The sequence below is a fragment of the Neolamprologus multifasciatus genome, chromosome 5 (genome assembly GCF_963576455.1).
Source record: "Neolamprologus multifasciatus chromosome 5, fNeoMul1.2, whole genome shotgun sequence".
Taxonomy (NCBI): Eukaryota; Metazoa; Chordata; class Actinopteri; order Cichliformes; family Cichlidae; genus Neolamprologus; species Neolamprologus multifasciatus.
Genome location: NC_140443.1, coordinates 16468376 through 16490137, shown reverse-complemented (window position 1 = coordinate 16490137; position 21762 = coordinate 16468376). Strand labels below are relative to the sequence as shown.

General features: G+C 40.2%; 1 protein-coding gene across 5 annotated transcripts in view; it reads left to right on the top strand.

Annotated features, from left to right (window-relative positions):
- The window catches only part of cacna2d2a (calcium channel, voltage-dependent, alpha 2/delta subunit 2a), a 173090-nt gene that overhangs the window by 64897 nt on the left and 86431 nt on the right, over positions 1-21762 (top strand). For all 5 annotated transcript variants that reach the window (XM_085160113.1, XM_085160110.1, XM_085160114.1 and 2 more), the window contains one exon: positions 20996-21055. In XM_085160113.1, the coding sequence (XP_085016239.1) occupies positions 20996-21055 (60 nt within the window). The remainder of the gene's footprint in view (positions 1-20995; positions 21056-21762) is intronic.

Genomic DNA, 21762 nt, shown 5'->3' with positions numbered 1-21762 from the left:
TGCCACACATCCGTGAATATCACAATGCCTAAATTCTTTCTCCCATTATTGTTTCCATTGCTCTGTATTGTCCTTGTTCAGTAAAGTGATACTATGATACAGTTTATTTAATAATTGTGTTGTTTTGACAAAGCTGTATGCATCAATAATTAGCTGTGTGACATGTAACAGTCCTTTTTTTATCATATCTATAAAAAGGCTGTTTTGCTAACGCCTCTGATGCAAAGTATTAAAATCACATAAATCCCAACCTTTAACCGTCTTGCATATGGAGGTAATACCAAAATATATTCATTGCACAAACCTACTGTCTTGCATTGCTTGTTGTAGGCTCGCCGTCTGAGCGGTTTGTGGTTCTTGTTTTCTTGAAGGTGTAAGCATTTACACAGGTCTCCAACAGTAAGAAAAGCTTAATGGCTAAGATCTACCTTTTGCAGAGCCTTAGCACTCAATCTGCAATGATCCAAGAGATCAACGTCACGGCTCCACTACAGTTCTTGCAGAACCGCTCAGTTTTACCTGCAAACTTCTGTCTTTTTGTAATTCCTCTGCTTCAACACTGAATGGGCTTAGACAATTAGAAGTGATCTTCAGAGAAGCCTTTTGCTGGTGCACCCACCAAAGCTATTGTATGATTCTCCGGTGAAAGACTGCGGGAAAATGAAAAGTCTGACTCTAAAGACAAAAAGGGATGAGTTTGAGAGGCTGTGAGGGGTCGTGCAGCTCCTATGCCACACAGGAGGAATGTCATTCGTTTCTTTCTGCCTTGGCTGTTGTTGACTGTTTAAAAATTCTCATCATGGTTATTGTGCACGATCCCCACCACTTGTCCCCACTGAGTAAGGACACTCATGCAGAGAGGCCAAGGGAATCAGAGGTCGGCTTGCCTTTATTTTGCTCTTCCATCAGAGCAAGCAGTTAATCTTTGGTTGGCCCCAGCTTATCTGGGTGCCTGCCACCCTAGCCCTGCCCAGGGAGAAAGGCATCATACGCCTCAGCCCTCTCTCCTCCTCCTCCGCCTTCCCCTCAGCTCAGTTCTCCTTGGCTGACTGGAGGAGGTGGCTGCAGATTGAATTATTCTCTCCGTTCCATTTCTCCCAAGTATGCATTCATTTGCAGTGCGCTGTCACTTCTCTTCTGTTGTGTTTGTTTCTTAAGTGGAAGCCATTCAGAATCTGTCTCAGCTTGTTGCATCATCTCATATCAGTTGTGGCACTGGTCTGCAATAGCGGTTAGACAAAAAAAAAAGAGCGAATCAGTGTTGTTATTGGTGTTAAAGCACATTTGCAGAAGCAAATGCCCAGAGCTCCCCTTCTGTTTTACACATGCTCTTTTTATGCGTGTGCAAATTGGTAGTGGTAGCGAAGAGGTCACACGCTGGGAACGCTTTGACTTTCAAAGTCTTCGACATAACGTTTGCCAAATGCACCTGTTTAGGGGTTCAAGCTTTGGTTTGGGTTAAGAAAAATGTATATTAACTTTTTAAATTAGATTTAACATTTATTTTCAATGCCAGTTTGCTGATACGTAAAACAGAGAATTGTGGCAGAACCTAAAATTGTTGTATGTTTCTACCTGTTCAAGAGGAATTAGACAGTTAAGCAATTCTCTAAATAATAACTCATTTAAAATAACTGTTTTTGTCATTTTAAATATTGATTTAATTTGGACGCTTTACCACAAAATTGCATTTTTACTGTGTATTACTAAATGTTTGAAAAACTCTGTTAGATTTTTCAAATAGTTTGTTTAGTGGTGACTGAAAATCTTTGGAAATTTTGGTGACCGTTAAATGACGTGTGCACATTAAGCGTTACATGTGAAACAACCACAAATGGAGAACATTAGATTCCATTTATGGGGGAATGATAAAATGAACTTACTACAAGGAAGAATTAAAATAATTCAAATGATAACATAATAAAAATATCAACACATTGAGAATTCCTGTATGTGTGTAGATGTTTGTGCAAAGTTTCACCGAGACTGGCCGGCCTGATTGCGCTAATCTAGGAAGAATTATACAGCAACAGTTCACAACAGTTATTCATGGCACTTTATATTGAAAACTAACATTTTACCGAGCCCTTATGGTTCAGTGATGCACTAATAGCCAGCACTTGGTGAAGGTGGGAGGACATCATTTGGAGGGGGAAAAGAAAGAGAAGACAGTGAAGAAAAGTTAAAGTTATATTAGTCCTGTATGTACTTTCGAGTCTTTAGGATGAGTTTTGAATTCATGCTGTCAAACTCTGGTTCACCGGCCCCTCTTTTGCAGCCTGTTGCCCTTTGTCCTCCTCCTTTTCCTCATTCGTGATTTCTGCCCCACTGTCTTGAGCTTTGACAGCCTGTCATAACTCTGTCAGCCTGTTATAGCCTGTCTTAACATAATGACCTAACACTTTTCATGATTGGCAGGTGTTTTTCCTTACAGGCCAATGAAGTAGGGGCTGAAAGATGTGGTTTGATGCTCAGTTACCTTGTTTTTTTCCCCTGACTGACAGGTGCCTCCTCAAACTACACAGAGAAATGGCCCAGTGGTGTGTTTATTGACCATTTAATTTGTCCTGTGTTTGAAAAGCTATGTGGTCGCTGTCAGCTGTAGCTTTGGCTCATTCAAAGAAGTGACCAGAGGGATGGGACAGTTTTCCTTCACTGGATGAGTGACAGAGGAAAGGCGCAGAAATTGAAGAAGAAGGGAAGGGAAGATAGGAGTGTGCCTGGAGGCAGTCGAGGAGAGAGGAGGTGCTGGAGGAAGCTCGGGGGGTTGGGGAGTTATACTTTTGAGAGACAGTTGGGGAGAATCGCAAATATTGACCTTGGAAAACCACCTCTGTGATAATAATTATCTCACACTGTCTCTTCTTGTTCACTTCTCTTCTCTACACTTGCCTGTTTTACCGGCCTGCTCCCTTTCTTTTTTTGCTCTCACTTTTTTGTGTTTGTCCTTTGCTCCTGTAATCTTAGCGACCTCAGATAAAAGCAACCCAGCTTCTTTTCTTCTTTTTGATACACATTAATCCCTATCATTGATTACAAACTTACAAGCTCAGGTTCAGCTTATCACAGTAAGCCTCAAACATTTGACCCCCTCTCCCCCTACTAAGATTTATAATACTGAGCACGATACAGTGCATTAAACACTGCATTAAGTTTTGATTTTCCAAAGTGTTCTTTGCAAAATAAAACAAATGTTATGCAATTACTATGAGCCTGAATATCAGGCCTTCCAAAAATAATGGTATCTTCATTGTGAGCACCATCTTCTGCAAGTAGCAGAAACTTCAAAGGCAAGTCTGTCCCCTTGACCTCCATTGTAAAAACATGTCTACAGCCTCAAACAAACACATTTTGTGTCTCTATATATCTAATTTGCTTTGAAGAAGGTGCAACTTTTGTATAACTCAACTATTTCTTTGTATTAAGCTTTAAGGCTATGCGTTGTTAAGAAATTCAATGTGTCAAACTGGACCCTTCGGGTAGGGTTATGGTCTCTCTGTCTTCTAGAACATAATAATATGATAAATAATACAATATGCTATAATAATACAATAGGAATAATTGAAGTTTTTGTTAATTAAATTATAGTATTATGTATATATTAGCACTAATGAGCAGAACTGCACCACTTGAACGGCCGGGGACCAGAATCAGCCGATTTCTTGCATTCCCAGCCCCGATGGGTGACCAGCCAATCACCCTTGTGTAAGCCAGATTATGAGCTGATTCATTTCGTGCAACACACACAGACTAAAATGTCATTAGCTTTCAATCTCCTCACTATGAGTGAAGACACAAAGTCAGCCGCCACGGAAACATTCGTAACATCAGACCTAATCAGAATAGCCCATCTGCAGCTGAAAATTGGTGTTTCAAAGACGCCTATAAAGACGAAGTGGCTAAAGCTAAAAGAAAGAAAGGAGTCAATGTCCTGTTATCAGGTAAAGTTATAAACATATATACTCCATTGGAAATGGTGTAACTGACATTTGTTTTGTCATATAAAAACTGTTGGACCTGCTTTTGTTTGGTAAATATGTTAGGTAACGGTGGGCGTACTGCAACTCGTTTTCAGATAATTAGCTGAACCTCTTTCAAGTTGTAGAGCATTTTATTTTCAGTTGTTGAAAATAAGAGAGAGAAGATCCTGTAACTTACTGAAGTTTGGGAGAAAGTGTTCAATAATTTCTTTTAGTATAAATACAAATAGCATTTAAGAAAATCTGAATTTTCTTTCTATATGCTGTCAGTTTTAATTCTTTGAAAAAAAGACTAGGATTGACAAAAATTGCACCTTTCTCTCCAAGGTAGCTAGCATTATTCACAGACTCGATCCTCTCGTTCAAATATGGCCACTTCTGGCTCGCACAACAGTACAAACCTCCAGGCTGTAGTAACCAAACCAATGGATGATGTCACAGTGGTTGTGCCCATCAGTTGTTTACAGTCTATGGTTAGTTGCAATATTTCTTGCTAACTAAATATGCAAGTTGCAAGCATATTTACAGCGTCGTTTTGAGCAAATGTAGGTATTTAGTGTGTAAAAGCATGCAAACCTGAATAGTTTGGAATGAACCATAATTTGAGTGCTTATAAATGCAAATAACAAGCAGACTTTTATAGAGAAATATCAGTGAGTAAAATGAACTAAAATCAATTTTAAAAATAGTTCTTTGTCCCATTATTTCTTAGAGAACCTGAAAAGTTCAGGCTACACCTCTCTCACACACTCTCACACAGGTGGCTTAGTGTGAATGCCTAACACGATACTATAATCATGGTCTGTATACATGATAATCAAACACTTTAGAGGCTTTTTTATGTCCCCATTCTGTTTTGAGATCTTGCTTGCTGCACTGCCATTTCACATGACACAGTGGTGGTGTTTCTTAAAATCAACCACAGCAAAGTGTGCTAAGTGAAGGCGGAGGAGTACATCTATTCATTTAAATTGGTGCTAATGGCACACTATTTAAAAGTCAATTAATTGCTAGGGGCCAAATGCACAGTGGCAGTTAATGCTGTCACAACGCTGAGTAGTAATTGGATGTGTTGATGGGGTGTGCATGTGTGTGCTAGTGTGTATTCCTTTTTTCCAAAACTGGGTGGCCACCTGCTGTACTAAAAAAAAATGCTTGTAACAAAAGGATTTTCTGTTGTCCACTGGATAATATTTGCCATAAAGCAAAGCATCATGGGGAAGCGGTATAATAGCCCAAATTTTCTTTGTCTTGCAGTTTTGTGGATATGTATTTGCTTTCTTTGTCATAAAATGTTCCTTTTCAATTTTCTCTCGCTCCGTTTTCTTTTTACTTTGCGCTGCTGTTTCTGAAATTAGCTTTTGAATCTGTATCATTTTTGTTCTTCTCAGTTTGGCATCACTACTGCCATCTCCATTCTCTCGCACCTTTTCATCGTCTTCCTCACTTTATCACGCTCGTCTGTACGACAGAGGGGGGGAGGCCTGAGATCGATGTTAGGCCTGCGCACACAGAGACCGGCAGCTGGCTGAATCGGAGTGATCGATCAGGCACAGAGCATTTACTCTGCCAGACTGCTGGGCCTTTGTGGATGGAGATTATTTCTAAATTATTACAGGAGGCAGATGCTTGTCAGAAGATGCACTCTGTCAAGGTTAGACTGCTCCAGTCCTACCTACCTCGCTCCCTCTCTCTCCCTCTCTCTCTCCTTGAATCACACTTTGTGCTTTTTAAATGATTCTACTTCGCCGTAGAGTTTTTTTTTTTTTTTTTTTAAATCTTTCACCCCTTTCTTCTTTCCTTCAATGTTTTTTCTGTAATTTAAGATATTCCACATTGCCTTTTTGTTTTATGGAGTTGTCTTTCTTGCAGTGTGTTGTTTCTCCAACAGCAGATATTTTTAGCACGTAATAGGTGAGATAAAAGGTGCGCAGTGTATACCACTTGGGTAATGAGAAGCTGGAAATGCCTTCTTCTAAATTGACTTCATCCACACAGACAGACCAAATGGGCTACCCGCTATAATCTTTGACCAATGTTAGTCTGTAATGATACTGAATATGCCATCAGACCACGGTGTGCATGACACATTTTCAAAAATGAGTTTGTTCTTTTTGAAATCATTTAAATGAGGTATTTTCAATCTCTGCCTTTGCACAGTGCTTAGCGCCTAAGAAACAGATGTATGTGAATGGATTTTTTTGCGCGCGTGTGTGTGTGTGCGTGTGTGTGCTTTTGAGTTGGGGAATCTGTACGTGTGTGTGTTTAAAACTGATAACTCAAGTATGAGATATCTCTAGTATTTGTAATTCAGCCGTGTTAGACTGATTAGACTTGGTAGCGTTCTTGTAGGCCCAGGGCTCTACCCCTTGTGTTATCAGTCATTTATCCAGAGCTGTGTCTTATTCTCGTGGTCAGCATAAATGATCCAAGTTCTCCTCTCTTACAGTATATCACAGCCACTGCTATCTTTATTAAGTTTTTTTTTTAACTTTAATTCTTAATCCAATCTCTTTACAGCGTCAGTGGATTGATGTATGTGGATGTTGCTATCATACACTAAAATAATCAAATCAGATAAGATAATTAAAAGACATGTGTATATTGTTCACATGTTGAAATAAATTACCAATCAATCAATCCCTGACTTTAGAATAAAAGAAATAGTCTAGTTGTTTTGGTTAAAGGTACAATGTATAAAATCTCACTGCTAGCCAACAAATTCTGTTTTCTTACCACTCCCAATTCAAGTGCTTAATCCTAGCTACGGTAGCTGCTGTAGGACAAACATGTTTAGTCTGCCAAGAGAGATCAAAAACATTACATTAGGACTGCACCCCTTAATGGCCTGGCCAGTCACTTAGTGTTTCCCTATAACTGTGGCCATGTTTGTTGGCATGTTTTTCCTACTGCTTGTGTATACAGTCATTTTTGTACGCACTGCATTTTAACATATTTGAATAACTTAGCTATTAACTTATGATAGCTATTAACATATTGCTAATAACTAATAACTAATAACTTGCTAATAAGCAACATGTTTTAATTATATAATTTGTGGTATTTTACATTTTTACCCCCGAGTCCACTCGAAAAGTCTAGCTACTGTTCATCTGTAGTGACTGTCAGCTGTCAGTCTGATATTTAACTGATAGGGTGCCCATGTTTATTTACACTGTCTGTAAAACTTTGCGAAGGAAGTCCGGATACGAGTCAATGAGTCAGTGTAGCTCACTTTTGTCTGATGGCTTTCTGTGCTGCAGTAAACACTGCTGTATTTGGTGCTAGCATTAGCTAGCATAATGTTAGCTTATAACCAGCTTGTTGTCAGCTGTACAGAGACGGACAATACCTAATTGCGAGAATATTGGGCGTGCTATGCATTTTCCTGGTCTTTAGCCACATGTGTAGTATGAGCACAATCTTTTTTGTAAATAATCTAAAAAGAATTATAAACGGTACCTTTAAACCATTACACTTTAGCATATGCACACAAGGCCAAATCATTTCCACTGAGAGAAAATGTGAATATTGTCAAGAGAATGAGTAAAGTTTAAATGCAGGAATTAATTGAGCACGATTTCACGTTTTTTTTATTGCTTTCTCTGCTTTTGCACTATATCAGTTTATTGAAAAATGCAGTCTCTTCTCTGCTTTTAAACCCATTTACAGGCCTGCAAATAGTTGATTGGTCAGTCAAAGGTGATAACATGTTACAAATACACTAATTGATGCCTAATTTTGTTTAAATTGTGGTTGCTTAGATGCTTAGGTTTGACAGCATGTAAAGCAGCAGCTGTGTGTACACGTTTTGTTGTCCAGCTAAAAGTCTTTGCCACATTCTTTCAACCTTCCACTTTTTGCACTTCTTAGGCCAGTTTTTGATTTGTAAATTCTGAGATACCATAGTAACAGGGTAATGCAGCATGGCACACACTGTAGAAGAGTACTTACTCCCACTGTACCTAAAACCTGGGTGTAGCTCTTGGTCTAAAAAGGCCAGCAAGCTGCAAACACACGACTCAATAAACCTGATAAGGTGTGGCTACTTTGTGAATGACAAATCACAAACATATGTCCAGTCTGTGCTTAGTCAAGTCCGGTTTTAAAGATGACTATGGCCAAACTACTTGTTGAGGCAAGTTGAGTAGCGAGACAGCACAGCTCTGTCTACAGCGTGTTCCCCAACACTCACAAATGCTTTCCCATACTACTTACATATTTTATTTACACCAACAGTTCACAATCCACCACTGTGTTTTATACACTCGTGCACTTTGCACTCAGGGTCAGCTTCCTTGGTTGTATTGTGGCTGCGGCTACACCAGCTATGTCTATGCTTGCACAGGTTGCCCCTATTGTGCTCCTGCATCAATTGGACGATGTGCATTAGCTGTGCAACATAGCATCTCATCACTTCTAACCTCTGAACCAAAACCACACCCCACTGCCACATTTGCAACACTGACAGGCACACAGAGGATGATCGTGATGGCTGCCAGCATCTTTTATATACAGTCTATGCTCTCTCCATATAAAATACTCACTGTAATCTGATTTTCATGTGAAAAACACAGTTATGGATAGTTTATTTCATTTCTGCCCAAGATATCCACCACTCTGATCCTATGGTAGCTATTAACACTGTAATGGTATATTTCAATAATTACCTTTTGGGTGATAATTTGCTCTTTATCAAGCCCAGGTTATGGGCAAAATGCCATCTTATATAGGAAAAGTGAAAAATCAGCTCTTCAAAACCCACAAAGATGTCTTATTTACATGTTTATTCTGTTATCTAGTGTGCTTGGCACCAGTGCATTCATGAGTCAGCAAGGTTTTAAATTACAACATTTGCAGGCTCAGTGTGTGATGGCAGGACTCCTGACACGCTGTGAGCACTATTTGCACCTAGCAGTTGTACTTTTATTTTTCTATATGCCACAGCTAGACAACTTATATGCACAAAAGTTATTCAGAGGGTTTTCTTTGCAGTGGTACTTAGTTACAATGCCACATTATATGTAAGCTTTGCATTGTACACACTGTAACTTACCCAGGAAAAGCAGTATTTCAGTTTACATTTATTTTGTAATTTAATTCAGAATAAAACAGGAAATGGTCCCATATTGGATTCTAGAATATACTGTGCATATGGTATAATTAAGTTCAGCTGGTTCTTTGATGACACTTTGAAGTCCAGATTAATTTTCACAAAAAAAGAAGAAGAAAAAAACCCCACAATACCAGTCACCCTAGTGTATCAGCAGCTCAGAGAGAAGCACTCTCAGTCTATCCACATCACACTGTAATGAAAAGAAAGCTTTGGGATTCTTTGAGAGAGAATTTAAAATCGGGGAGAAAAAGAATTGAGCTATATTGTTGCATACTGTGTCACAACGGACCTCCCAGCACATAGTCACAGACACACGTTTTTAGTTTTCTGTTTGTTCTGTCTGCCTGTACAAATTGCCTCATATAGATCTTGCATATGTTAGTCTCAGCTGAATTCTGAGCATCGCTGCTTGGTTAAATATTCAACACATCATGTCTCAGTGGCTGAGGAGCATGAACTGCATGAGGACAAGCCACAGCAGACTGATCAAACATTTACATAGTTAGCCAGATGTTATTTGACATTATCATACGAAAACCTGCGAGCTTATTCTTAATCTCCACACAAGATTGACAGTATCATTTATGTGTTAGTCAGAAGGCACATTGACAGTTAAAGTCATTTCATAGTTTTACTTGTAGTAAACCTGATTATGAATCCATGTAGTATTGGTTTTGCTGTTTAAACAAATCACACCTTAAGAAGCAAAAAGACGATGATGGAATGACCACAAGGGCATAAATACGAGTGAAGTGTCTAATTGTAGGGCACTGACTAGTGATTATAAAAACTTAATTTTGTGTCCACTTACACAGCTCAAACATCAGGCCACTTAGCTCTATTTCTCTCTAATAAAGAAAGAAAAGAAAAAACAGAGAAAAGAAGGCAAGTTAAGGCCTGGATGGGGAGCGAGAGAGAGGGTGATGAGAAGAAGGGAAATAAGGGGGGATTAATTGTTCACCCAGGAGAGCGAGATAACATCAGATGTTTAAAAGCCGCCACAACTAATCCTGTCATTTCTTGGACTAGAATAATGAAAATGGTGAAATGATATCTCGTGGAGAACTGGAAACTGAGCTAATCTGTATGCCTGTAACGAGCGCATGTTTGTGATTGCTAAGTGGTCTACAGATAGTATAATTCTACTTGCGTGGCATCAGTTTCCAGTGTTAAAGCAGTTTTTTTTTTTAAAGAAGTGCTTTTATTATTCAATGAAAGAACATTTTCATTTCAGCGTTTTCATAGTGTTGTAGTTTTTGTTGCCTTCTCTGCTAATTATTTTGAATAAATAATTACTTGGTAAGTTGTAAAATATACTATGTTTAGCAGGAATTCCATTGGCAAAGTCTTGTGAACTGTAGGAGTTTTGCATGTTTTACTCAATTAATTGCAATACTTTGTCCCAAAGCATACCATATGGTTTCAGACTGAGTTCCCAACTTTTAGAAGCTTTTCTTTTTCCTATTACTTTTATTAGAGTAACTAAAGCTACTCATATAGATAATATTGTCGGTGATGATACAATTTGGGTCTCTACACTTTTTTTGGTGGGGGGTGCTGCACAGTTGTAGTATGTCATTGACAAAATTTTATATACTGGATAAAAACTGCTGCTCAGCAGATGCAAATGTGAAATTTCATGGTAAACATTTACTGTTTTAAGCAAAGTTCCAAGTTAATTCCTGAAATTATTATACAGATGATGCCAAATCAGTCCAAAAACATATGGCGTGTTTTCAAACGTGTCTGCAGTGAACTTGAGCTAACGCATTCTAAACCATCTGAACCGTCCTTTAAATCTCGGTTGAGTTCATTCCCGATGCTCTCTGCATGGGACCAGCTCTCTGCCCCACTTCTGTCTATTTGCTCTTCTATCCAAGTAGCTTTCTCTTCCTCTCTGACCCACACCTGGCGTTCTCTTCATCATGTCTTCCACCCTTTGGTCCCGCAGCACTCCCTTTCCTCCCCTGTCATATCTGTCATAGACATTCAGTCGCTGGTGTTGCTCTAGGCTTCAAATTTAATTTGGTTTCAGTCTGCTGTAATTGCTTTGAGAGACAGCCGTGTCTGCATGTTTTTCCTCTCTTATGTCTGCTGGAATACTGGATAGGGTATGTGCGCGTGTGTGTGTCCACGTGCGTGCGAGCGTGTGTGTGTGTGCATGGATAAATATGACTGAAGGTTTGTATTCATGTGTTCACATCCTCAACAACTGACCTGCCGTGCGCTGTCAGTGATATACTTTGTCAAACACCAACTGCTGTCATTGAGCTTTCTTGCACTCTGACAGTGGTTTTGTCAGGAAGCATACACTTTCCCTTTGTAGCCGTAAAGACGAAAGGGAGGGAGCAAAGTAAATCTGCAAGACATAAAATAGCTTTTAGGAAACGCATCATGGCCTTTTAGTTGAATTAGAACTGCCCTTATAAGCTCCCGCAGTATAACTCCTTTCATTAAACTATCAGTGATCTTCAAGTAAGAGGGAAGCTGATTGAAGTAAAGGGCAAAAATAAACAGAAAAAATATACAGTTTGCCCTTGAACTGCAGACATCGCTGTGGAAAGGTGAGGTGAGACAAGCCAAGCTAAGCTGATGGGCTGAGATTATATTGGTATGGCTCTAAGCAAAAAAATAAAAAGAGCCTTTCCTCCTCTTGTTGTTCTTTCTTTCCCCCCGTCCTTATTTTTCATCTCTGCATCAATATATTTAAAACATAACATAAAAAAGTATATTGTAGTACATTAGATTCAGTGATGCAATCCTAACCTCCAGACATTAACTATATCAGGTGATGATGTTAGATACTAGTTTGCATTTAAGAATAAGAGCTAGAGAATGGCTTTATGGTCAGTCCAATGATTCCTGGGAGGCATGGGGGCAATAGGACAGTGACATCCTCCCGATATATTAGCTATTTGGCAATACAGTATACTGGTGTCTTTGTATATATTGGCAGATAAATGAACATTTTAAAAACTAAGGAGGAGGCATGAGAAACTGCCTTTAGCCATGTCGCGAGTGTTGCTGTTACACAGTTTGTCCACCAGAGGCCACTCAGCAATGTTCAACAGCAGGGCTAATTGGATGATGATAACAATAAAACAAGATTATTTTTAAACTGTTCTCCCATATTATTTTAGTAAGGAGTCCTATGAAACACACATTAAAAAATCATTTAATTATTTTATCTTTCACGTCTCTGAAAGGAACAAAAATTTTGGCTGTGATATCAGATTTTACCAAATATCGGTATCGCCCTTAAAGATCCTACATCGATCAGGCTTAACCTGATTGGAGCCCATACATAATAACTAGAGATTCATCTCTTAGTTAATGGGTAAGATACACGTTGTGCATGTCTGCTAAAAATCTTTCGAGGGTTATTTAGTCGTATTAACCAGAAAACTACAATCTGATCAAAACAAGCAAAAAACTGTGTTGGAACTGTTTTGCTTGCTCTATCAGCAAACGAGGACAAAATAACAGTAATTATATGGCAACTGAATCAAAATTATGTTCATGCAAACTTAATGCTGATTCACCCACACAGATCAGATGTGCCAATGAAGCATCGCACGCCCAAACAAGTCCAAATATCTGTTTTATTTTGTAATTATTTTCAAATAGTCCACAACACAGTGATCAAAGCATATGTAGCTTTAGTATTTCACAAAACAGATTTTGATGCTTATTAACTGAGAGTCTAGTGATGTCAGACTGCCCCCCCCCTCCCCGCCCCCCACTGCTATTGCATGTTTCTGCACAATTTCAAGCTTTGGTTGTTTGCTCGTCTCCATCCCATTAAATGGTCTACATTGTCTCATTTGTTTCAGCAGCACACATCTGACTCTGTCCAACTGTATTTCCATCCAAGCCCAGCACTCAGCGTACGTCTGCCAGAGAAGGGACACACAGCATACAAATGCTTGTATAACTGATTGCCTGTTGATTAATGAGGGCTCTTTTGGTCTGATTGCAAGTGTACAGTATGAACATACATCTCGGTGGAGTCTGTGTCGGTGCGCCGCGTGACCAGTGGTGATTAAAAGTGCGCCTTAGCGTGTGCATGTACAATCATGCTTGTCTTCCATTCAAGATGTCAGCTGCCGTTGTTTTTGTGCTCATTTTAAATGTTTGCGTGTGTGTTTTTACATAATGTGTGTGTGTGTGTATTTTAGCAATGATTGGGGGTTTTGTCATGATGCGACACAAATAACAGATTGCTGAAATATAGAACAGCGGCGGAGTACAGACATAAGCTCTCTGTCTTGTTCTGTTGTTGTTGGTTGTGATGCCGCATGTTTATGTCACTCTAACCTCTGAAGACATGTTTAATGATGCTGTTCCCACCCACTCCACCTACACAGGAGGAGGTGGACGCAACATGTGGGTCGTCTGTGAAGCCCCATGAACATGTTAACATTGTGCCACGTAAAAGGGAAGTGATGTGCTCACTTTTTCTCTTGTGGAACGTCAATTGGCTTCTTCTTTTTGACTTATGGATTTTATTCACCACTTTTTTTACAAGACAACAAGTATGCAGCTTTCTTCGTCTAAGTCACCCACAAGGTCGGTGCTTTATGAGCTGCTGGAGAACCTTTTTCCTGAAATGTTACTTCCTCCCTTTCTCTCCCTCTCTGCTCCTGTGTCTGGTTGATGCCAGTAACAGCAGGAAAGGCTGGGCACGTCTGCGACTATCTGTCAAACAATAGACAGTGAGCCCAACCAGCCAGACACTCGCATGTCACTGAGCTGATCCTGGCTCCATCAACACACTGCTCAGTCTGCACGCTCACCCTGAGCCCCCTGCTGGCCTCTGCATGTAGGAATCATGGCTACCTGTGAGCATTCAAGGCTGCAGATCTCTATGGCATGTTCTTGCAGTGACCTTGTTTTACCGTAACGCACCCGTGCTGCATTTGTGCACGGTGACTTGTGTGGATTCATAGTTTTGAAAGCATGCGTTTTATCTACATAGAGCTTGTTTGTAGCACTTATCCCATAGGAGGTTTAATTGAAATTACAGTGGTAGCAGCTCCAGTGAATGATAATGTGTAGTACAATGGTCTTTGGCCTCATTCTGTGCTATGATGAGCCTGCCACTTAGCTTCAAAGGCACTGTGGTTTAATGAGTGAAATGCATATTATTTTGAGTGTATCTCAAATGAAACAAAGAGCATCCCAATTAAAAGAGAATTAGTTTTTAGCGAGAATTGTTTTTATAGGGATACTTCAGCAGTCAGTAATATATTAGATTAGCACGTTTGCTCCTGTGATATTGCTTCTATCATAATCGTATTTTGATTATATCCATATCATAAACTTAGAAGTACATCTGTTAGCACACAAGGGTTTATGATCAAGGTCGATCACTTTGGCGTAACGCTGAAGAACCACTGTGAGGTTACAGGAGCTCTTTGCAGCAGCTATTGTTCCAGAGTAAAGACAGCTGCCTTTTTTGTCTCAGTGAACTACACAGAAGCTTCAGCACAATGCTGGCAATCGTTTTGGAAATGTAGTGTTTCCGCGAGGCTCTGTGGAGTGTAGAGAAAGAAAAAAGAGTGTTTGATTTTGAAAAGCTGGTGAGCTGATGCTGCTGTGGGTAGGTGACATCTCACATCTTCCAGATCCAGCCTCTGTGGAAACAGCGAAGTGGAATTGGGAATGCGCTGCCATGAGTGGGGAAAAGCAAAAGACAGTGTTAACATTTCCGTTGTGGTGGAGGAAGATTATGGGTGAGAAACAAAGGCAGGGATTATCTCAGCACATGCTACAATAGCGCTACACACACACACACACACACACACACACACACACAGCCTCTGCAAACTGGTCTGCCACAGGGTGCTTTGGATCACAGAACAAAGGCAGGGTCTCCCACCCATCCATGCACATCCTCTGTCAGAGTTAGCTAATAACGGCTACAATACCCAGCTGCCAATAGCTAACCAACCAGGGACTTGGAATTAAGGGTCATTATTGCACCTCATTATGGACTTTTACATTGTTTGGCAACTCTAAAGGGGGAACGTCTATTGTTATTATCAGTGTCCTCCTCGGAGGAACTTTGCGTGGCTATCTTGAAATTTGATAGTCTGTCAGAAGGCTGGGTTGCAGTCAAAACAAGTTATGAGTTTTCTAGCTCTTTCCCAGTTCAAAGTACTTCACAGAGGAAATTCTCCAATCTGTGAAGTCAATTAAACTCTTCTGCAGTTGATTTGAGTGTGTTGTTGGAATTAATATGGCTTTAGTGGAGGGAGAAAGTTTGGGGGCAGTAAAATGAGACAGATGGAGAGAAATGGAGTACAGCATATGATGGCAGGATAAAACAGCCGAGCGGAGAGGAGAGATAAAAGGATGGCGCGAGAATGAAAGATGGTGGCGGCGGTGGGGGATGGTGGCGGCGAGGGTGCGAGGCCGAGTGAAAGTGAGTTTGTCTGTGATGTTTTAAAATTCTGGAGTGGAAAGTCCCTCCATCTGTTATTGTGGGACGGTTCTGACTCAGTGATTTCTATGATTGGCCTTAATCCCGGCCGAGTGGAGAAGACAGAATGAAGAGCTTAAAGCAGACTGCTCTCACTCTGACAGGCTCCACTGGCTGCTGCTGCTGCTGTTGCTACTGCTGGCGCTCAGTCTGCTGCCCCCTAATGGACTAACTGCTGCATGACATTACGTCTCCCTGCATTACTACAGCACACTGAGCAGCTCTTAGGGCCATGACACATCTGTGACCTTGTGAGTGCAAGAAGTATTTTTTCAGCAGCTATAACAAACAGCAGTCTATACTCAAACTCTAATCATCATATCGTACTTCTCTCCTAATACAACAATATTTTATGGAGCTGTGACATGCCTTTCAAACGGTCTCTTGGTACATCTACCAGTGCTGGAAATTCGTCTCTATCATGCATGTGTCAGAGGATACTTGGGAGGACTATAGAGATGCTGTAGTTTGATGTTTAATTCAACATTGCTGGAAGGACCCTTGAGACAACGGTTCTATATGTAGAAATAATTTTTTTGTTTGTTTTCAAAGAACCCGGCTTACCTTTATGTCTGCAGCCAGCTGTAATTTAAAAAAAAAACCTCTCATTGAAAAATGTACCAAGGGTCTTCCCTCGGTGTATTAGTCGCAGTGAGAAGGTTAAGTGACCTCAGCAGAGTCGTTTCACAGTCTTTTGGTCTCCAAGGTGACTTAAGTGTCCGCATAAACCGAGCTAAAGGGGTGATTTGAGAATGTGTCGAGTACCTTAGTCAAAGCGGCAATCGCATGTACAGTCCGTGTCGTGTTTTCTCAAGTGTCCTCACAGTCAAACACACGCATTGTGAGGCTGTTTTTATAAGACCCTCCAGATCACACAGGCGGCAATGTGTTGAGTGCCCTTTAAGTTAATGCTCAGTGGAAAGGCCTAACAGGCTACGGCGGCCCAGTGTCGAGTTGGCGCTCACCACAGCATGACGCTGTCCGTCCCTGGTGTGCTGTCACTCCTTTAGAAATAACATGACTTTGACTGATTAAACCGCTCCCCTCTGGAAGAGAGGAAACTGAACAGTTATGAATATTAAAGATCCTAATCGTCTCACGCTGAGCTTTTCGTTACTTTCCCCCCGCTCTCTCTCTCTCGCCGTCTTCTTGCTCTGTGAGTTCACAGCGAGGGACCGCGGCTCTTCGCCGGCAGCGTTCTACGACAGCGGAGGCATCAGCAAGCTGCTGCTGTCTGCTCTTTGGTTGTTTGCACAATTACGCTGTCACCTGCGGTATTACGTACAATGTTCCCATACGTGACAGATTCCATTGCGTGTTGTTTAAGTCTGCAGAAGTGGTAGAAGCACTTCAAACGTCGCTACACATCGCAGAGTTGTGTTTATGGTTCTTGACCTTGCCCGACGACTGCGTGACAAATGGCCCGACATGTGAGGCGTTTTGTGTCAAGGTTACAATAGCGGTAACATTAGCGCTTCACGCTCATGTTGTTGACTGTCCTGGTGTATTTGTGCCTGCATGCTGTAGTGTAGCTGAGTTTCTGTGTTGTGTGGGCCTGTACTGGGCTTATCTGTGCTGTACTGCGCTGATCTCACTATGCTCATCCAGTGCTCTAAGCTGCTTGGGCTTCAGCCACCAGCATAGATGATATATCCCTGCCCCCCTCCTTCCCACATCTCTCACTGTGATTCATTGGCTGTTTGTGTTGCCCATCCATCTGGGCCAGCACAGAGGAAGGAAAGACACATGAAGACACATGGCTGTTTTGGAGCAGGGACTGCATTAAGCAGCGAGAGAAGCGATAGGATCCCAGAGAAATGTTTGCCTACCAGGACGAGAGGAAGGAAGAAGACAAGGAGAAAGGCAGCTGGAGAAAACAGAGAACTGGACAAACAAGATGTGTTGGCCACTCAAGGGGTGGGAAATGGATTTTCTGAAGGAACAAAGTCGAGATTCTTACTGACAGACTAAATCCTGAGGGGAATGGCTAGATCATAGATCATAAGAGAGGACTGAGAAAAGACTGCTAAGAAAATGCAACTTGCTACTATATCTTCACAGATATTTGCATATTAATGAAAAGCTTTACGTGTACCATGTGTTGAGACAGAGTTTGAAATCATGTGGCTAGCCTCTGAGCTGCCACAGTGTAGTGAAATCTTTGTTTGGCTCCTCTGTTTGTCCCGAATTAAATATGGGAGTGCTGATAGCTATGAGATTATTGTTGTGGTGCTGCCCTTTAGCGAAGTTGACCGTCCTTAACAAAAAGCCGTGCAATTACTGCTTTTTATAATGGACTCTGGTAATAATTTCAATAAGCTAATTAGATCCTTATTTCTTTGTTTTAGCTTTCTATTGTCTCAACAGGAAATGAAGGAAATCATTATTAAAAGCTTATTCAGGTGCTTAATATAATGCAAAAAAGTGGCTTTAAAGATCCAGATTTATTGCTACTGCACGCCACAAATTATGCTAGTGATATCACATTGTGTACATGCTTAGAGCGAAGCAATTATCTTTACTAGCATCCCGCATGACCACACATAGAGCCAGTGTGCGTGCATTGAGATGTATTGTTTCTGCAGAAATGGGGTGGGCGGGGCACTTAATAGAAATAGGACAGCTTCCACTATAATGACAGTTTATGTCTTGCGTGTTTTTTGTAGATAAAAAGGCTCTCATAGCAGGGGACAGGCTCCTTCGGTGTAGCTCCGCAAATGAATGAGCTCTCTTTGCAGCAGGGGTCTAAATTAGGGTTAGTAATTTTTCGAGCCTTGGGACTTGTGGCTGATCACACTATTTTGTGACGAAAATAACATCGCCCCCTAGAGGGCTGGGGAAACCTAGATACTGAAGCACAAGAGGGAAGGAGGGTGAGATTCACTGTAGGGTAGGAGGCGTATTTGCCACTTGGACGACTTCCTATAAGAGAAGCTTCTACAGGGATGAACCACATCATTGGAAATGATGTTAGAACATGAAAGAACATCACGGGCAGTGGTGCTAAATATCAGTTTAAGATGATAATATTACATGTATGTTAGTAGACTAGTAACAGAAGCTCAAGTTAAAACACTTTATATTCAGTGAGACTTGACTGACATTTTATGACACGATTTTCAGCAACTCTTCTATTTGGCTGTTGTTGTTTCAGTGCACGAGGGGAAAGAAATCAAGTTTCATATTTGACGTTATCAGAAAGGTTCCCCTTGTCTGTGTTGATGGAGAGCATTTGTGCATATTGAGAGAGAAAAAAACAGTAAAAAGAAGAAGTGTGTGCTGCCAGGGTGTTAGAACGTTTAACAAGATAAGCATACGCGTTGGTGTTTAAGAAATGTGCACATTAAATATAAAAGTCAGGGTGCACAGAAACTTTGACTGTTGTCAATATGGACTAAATCAAATAATACATTCTTAACTTGACTGCAGCTGAAGATAACAATTTTGAATCATAGCAAACACTGCCTTTCAAGTTAATGTCCATCTCTTATCTTCATGCGTGGAAAAATATGGATATTATTGACAAACAGCCATTCAAGATGAGTCTTTGTTTGGAGCGATGAGGATCTACTGCAGCACCAGTACTTATTGTAAACATCGTATGGTACTATGTCACATTTGTTTACATTGTGTTTCAGCTCTCAAATAAATGGATACACTTGCAGTATAAGATTATTATTACCTGTGCAATATGTAATAACATCTTATATAAAAATAATAATTTTATAATAAAAATCATCCATCCATCCATTTTCTATGATCTTTGCCTGTTTTCATGAACATCTTTTGAGCCCTTTGAGGGATTTTCTTCAAATTTGGCTCAAAGGTTCACCTGGAATTAGTTTAAGGTTATCTTGACTTTTTCCATCCTTCTTCTTATCTTTGGGCTACTGTTATAGATGGCGCACTTCCTAATTTAAAGTGTGAATCTACTGAAACAAGGAGCCAGCATTGTAGTGCATTGTAGTGCAATAGCAGTGACTCAGCAGTATTTCCAGTAACACAGCATGAAAGGAATATATGCACAAAAGTAGCTTTAGTAGTGTTTGCCCTGGAAATATTTAGTGAAAGCATAACATAACTATGTAGCACTTCACTTTGACAAGAGCTAAAGCAATTAGCTAACTCTTCAGGATCTGCACAATATTGTCACATAATAAAAGTGAAAAATATTTTATAACTAGGATGTTGTATCTTGGGTTGAGATTTTTAACCAGTTGCTTAAAGCTCTGCTTTTCTATCATGTAACCACATAAGAAATTTCTATCTACCATTTGAACTTTCTGTTGAATGGAGTGCAACAAGCGATGTTTGGTTGACTTGTTTACGTTTGGGTTGCAAGTTTGCAGAACAAGATACCTAATTGGAGACTGACAAGCGGCTCTTGCTCTCAGACATGCCCGGGCTTGTCTCGTTGTTGTACACACCATGGAACATATGCATATGTTTGTTATTGTAATGTGACACTTTCATATCAGGTAAAAATGTATCCAGTATTAACGTGGGCAATATGATATGGCACAGCCTTAGCCTTTCAGATTTCACAAACCATCTCCAGTTATTTACAAATCAGTACCTATTACCCATTACCCACTCCTACATAGTGTTTGTGCAATAAAACTATGTGTCATATATACATATTTACTGCACTACGAACGTCTTAAAGTACACTTAACAAGAACAAAGAAAATTAAATGAATATATACAAAATATAATACTATTGCCTTAAATTATCACCAGAGTGCGAGTTGCCTTGGTGGGGATTTGGACTCTTGGTGTGCTTCTTGGCAACAAGTGTGAATATTATTTACATGTTAAATCCTAAAGTTTTGACTACATACAGTATGTCAATTAGACAGACATGGATTTGAAGATACAAGTGCAAAGTGATATTTTCTACGCTGTAATACAGAGAGTGCACTGTATAAGATTAATAAAGCATTAACAAACTGAACAAACTATTTTTAGGTTGACTGAGATGATGAAAATTGGATATTTTCTTGCTTGTAATTGTTATTTCAGTGCAGATAAAAATAATAATAATAAAATTTATTTTTTAATTTGTCTTTTAAATTTTATTTTATTTTTTGTAAGTTGGAGAGGATATAGGGCAGTGGTAGGGGAAACATTGAATGCTCATCTCCTGGTGCTGTGAGACCGGTGCTTAAAGGAGGACAGCTGCCGTTGTAATCATCAGCTTTTATAGGGAACAAGGTCACCATTTCCATTCTGTCTGTTTGTCCGTGGCACACACAAACACGCCCACACACACACACACACACACACACACACACACACACACACACACACACACACACACACACACACACACACACACACACACAAACAAATCAATTTTCTATTGACTTCTGATACTGACACTGCTATTTTTTTTCTCTTTTTGCTACCTTGTAGAAACTGGCCAGAGAAGCAGAGCAGCTTCAGAAAGAACACGTCTGGCAAGATGGTGTGACGGTAAAGTAGGACACCCGCTCCTCTCCCTCCTTTCCAAGACTTCCTGCCTTTTTCCCTTTTTCTTTTCTAGGCAAACTGGTTTATCTTCCTGTCATCTGCTTTCCAATTTCCCCTCAATTTAACACCTTTAAAGGTAACCCTTTGATGACAATGTGATCAGCATCACAGAGACAATGTGGTGATTAGTACAAAAAACAGTAATACACATTATGACCTTAGCATTATATCCATACACACCCTGAAATTGCTTACTTAAAATTGCTTAAAAATTACTTCTGGGGTTGTTATTTTTATGGTATATAAAGCTTTTGCTCTTTTTGTTTTGCGGGCCGTAGAAACTTGAACATTACATTCTCCTGCAGCTGACCTTTTAAAATACTAGACATCTGCTCTTGAAATCTAAAAAAGGAGAAACGGTATTACTCTGGCTTGTGTGTCTTTGAGCCGGTGTGCTCCAGTGACTCTCAAATTTGCAAACATTCAGATGCCCTACACACACAATGCACACATATATGCATGTATATATAGCCTCACCCGACGCATGCACACTCCCTAATGTCACATCCTCTGTCTCCAGGGAGACAAGCTCGATGTCATGGTACACTTCTCACAAATGGATTTTTAACCCCACGCCTCCTGGGGGATATTTGAGAAAAGGCTTTAACTGATTTTAAAACGAATAATTATTATGAAGCCTACTTCCCTGC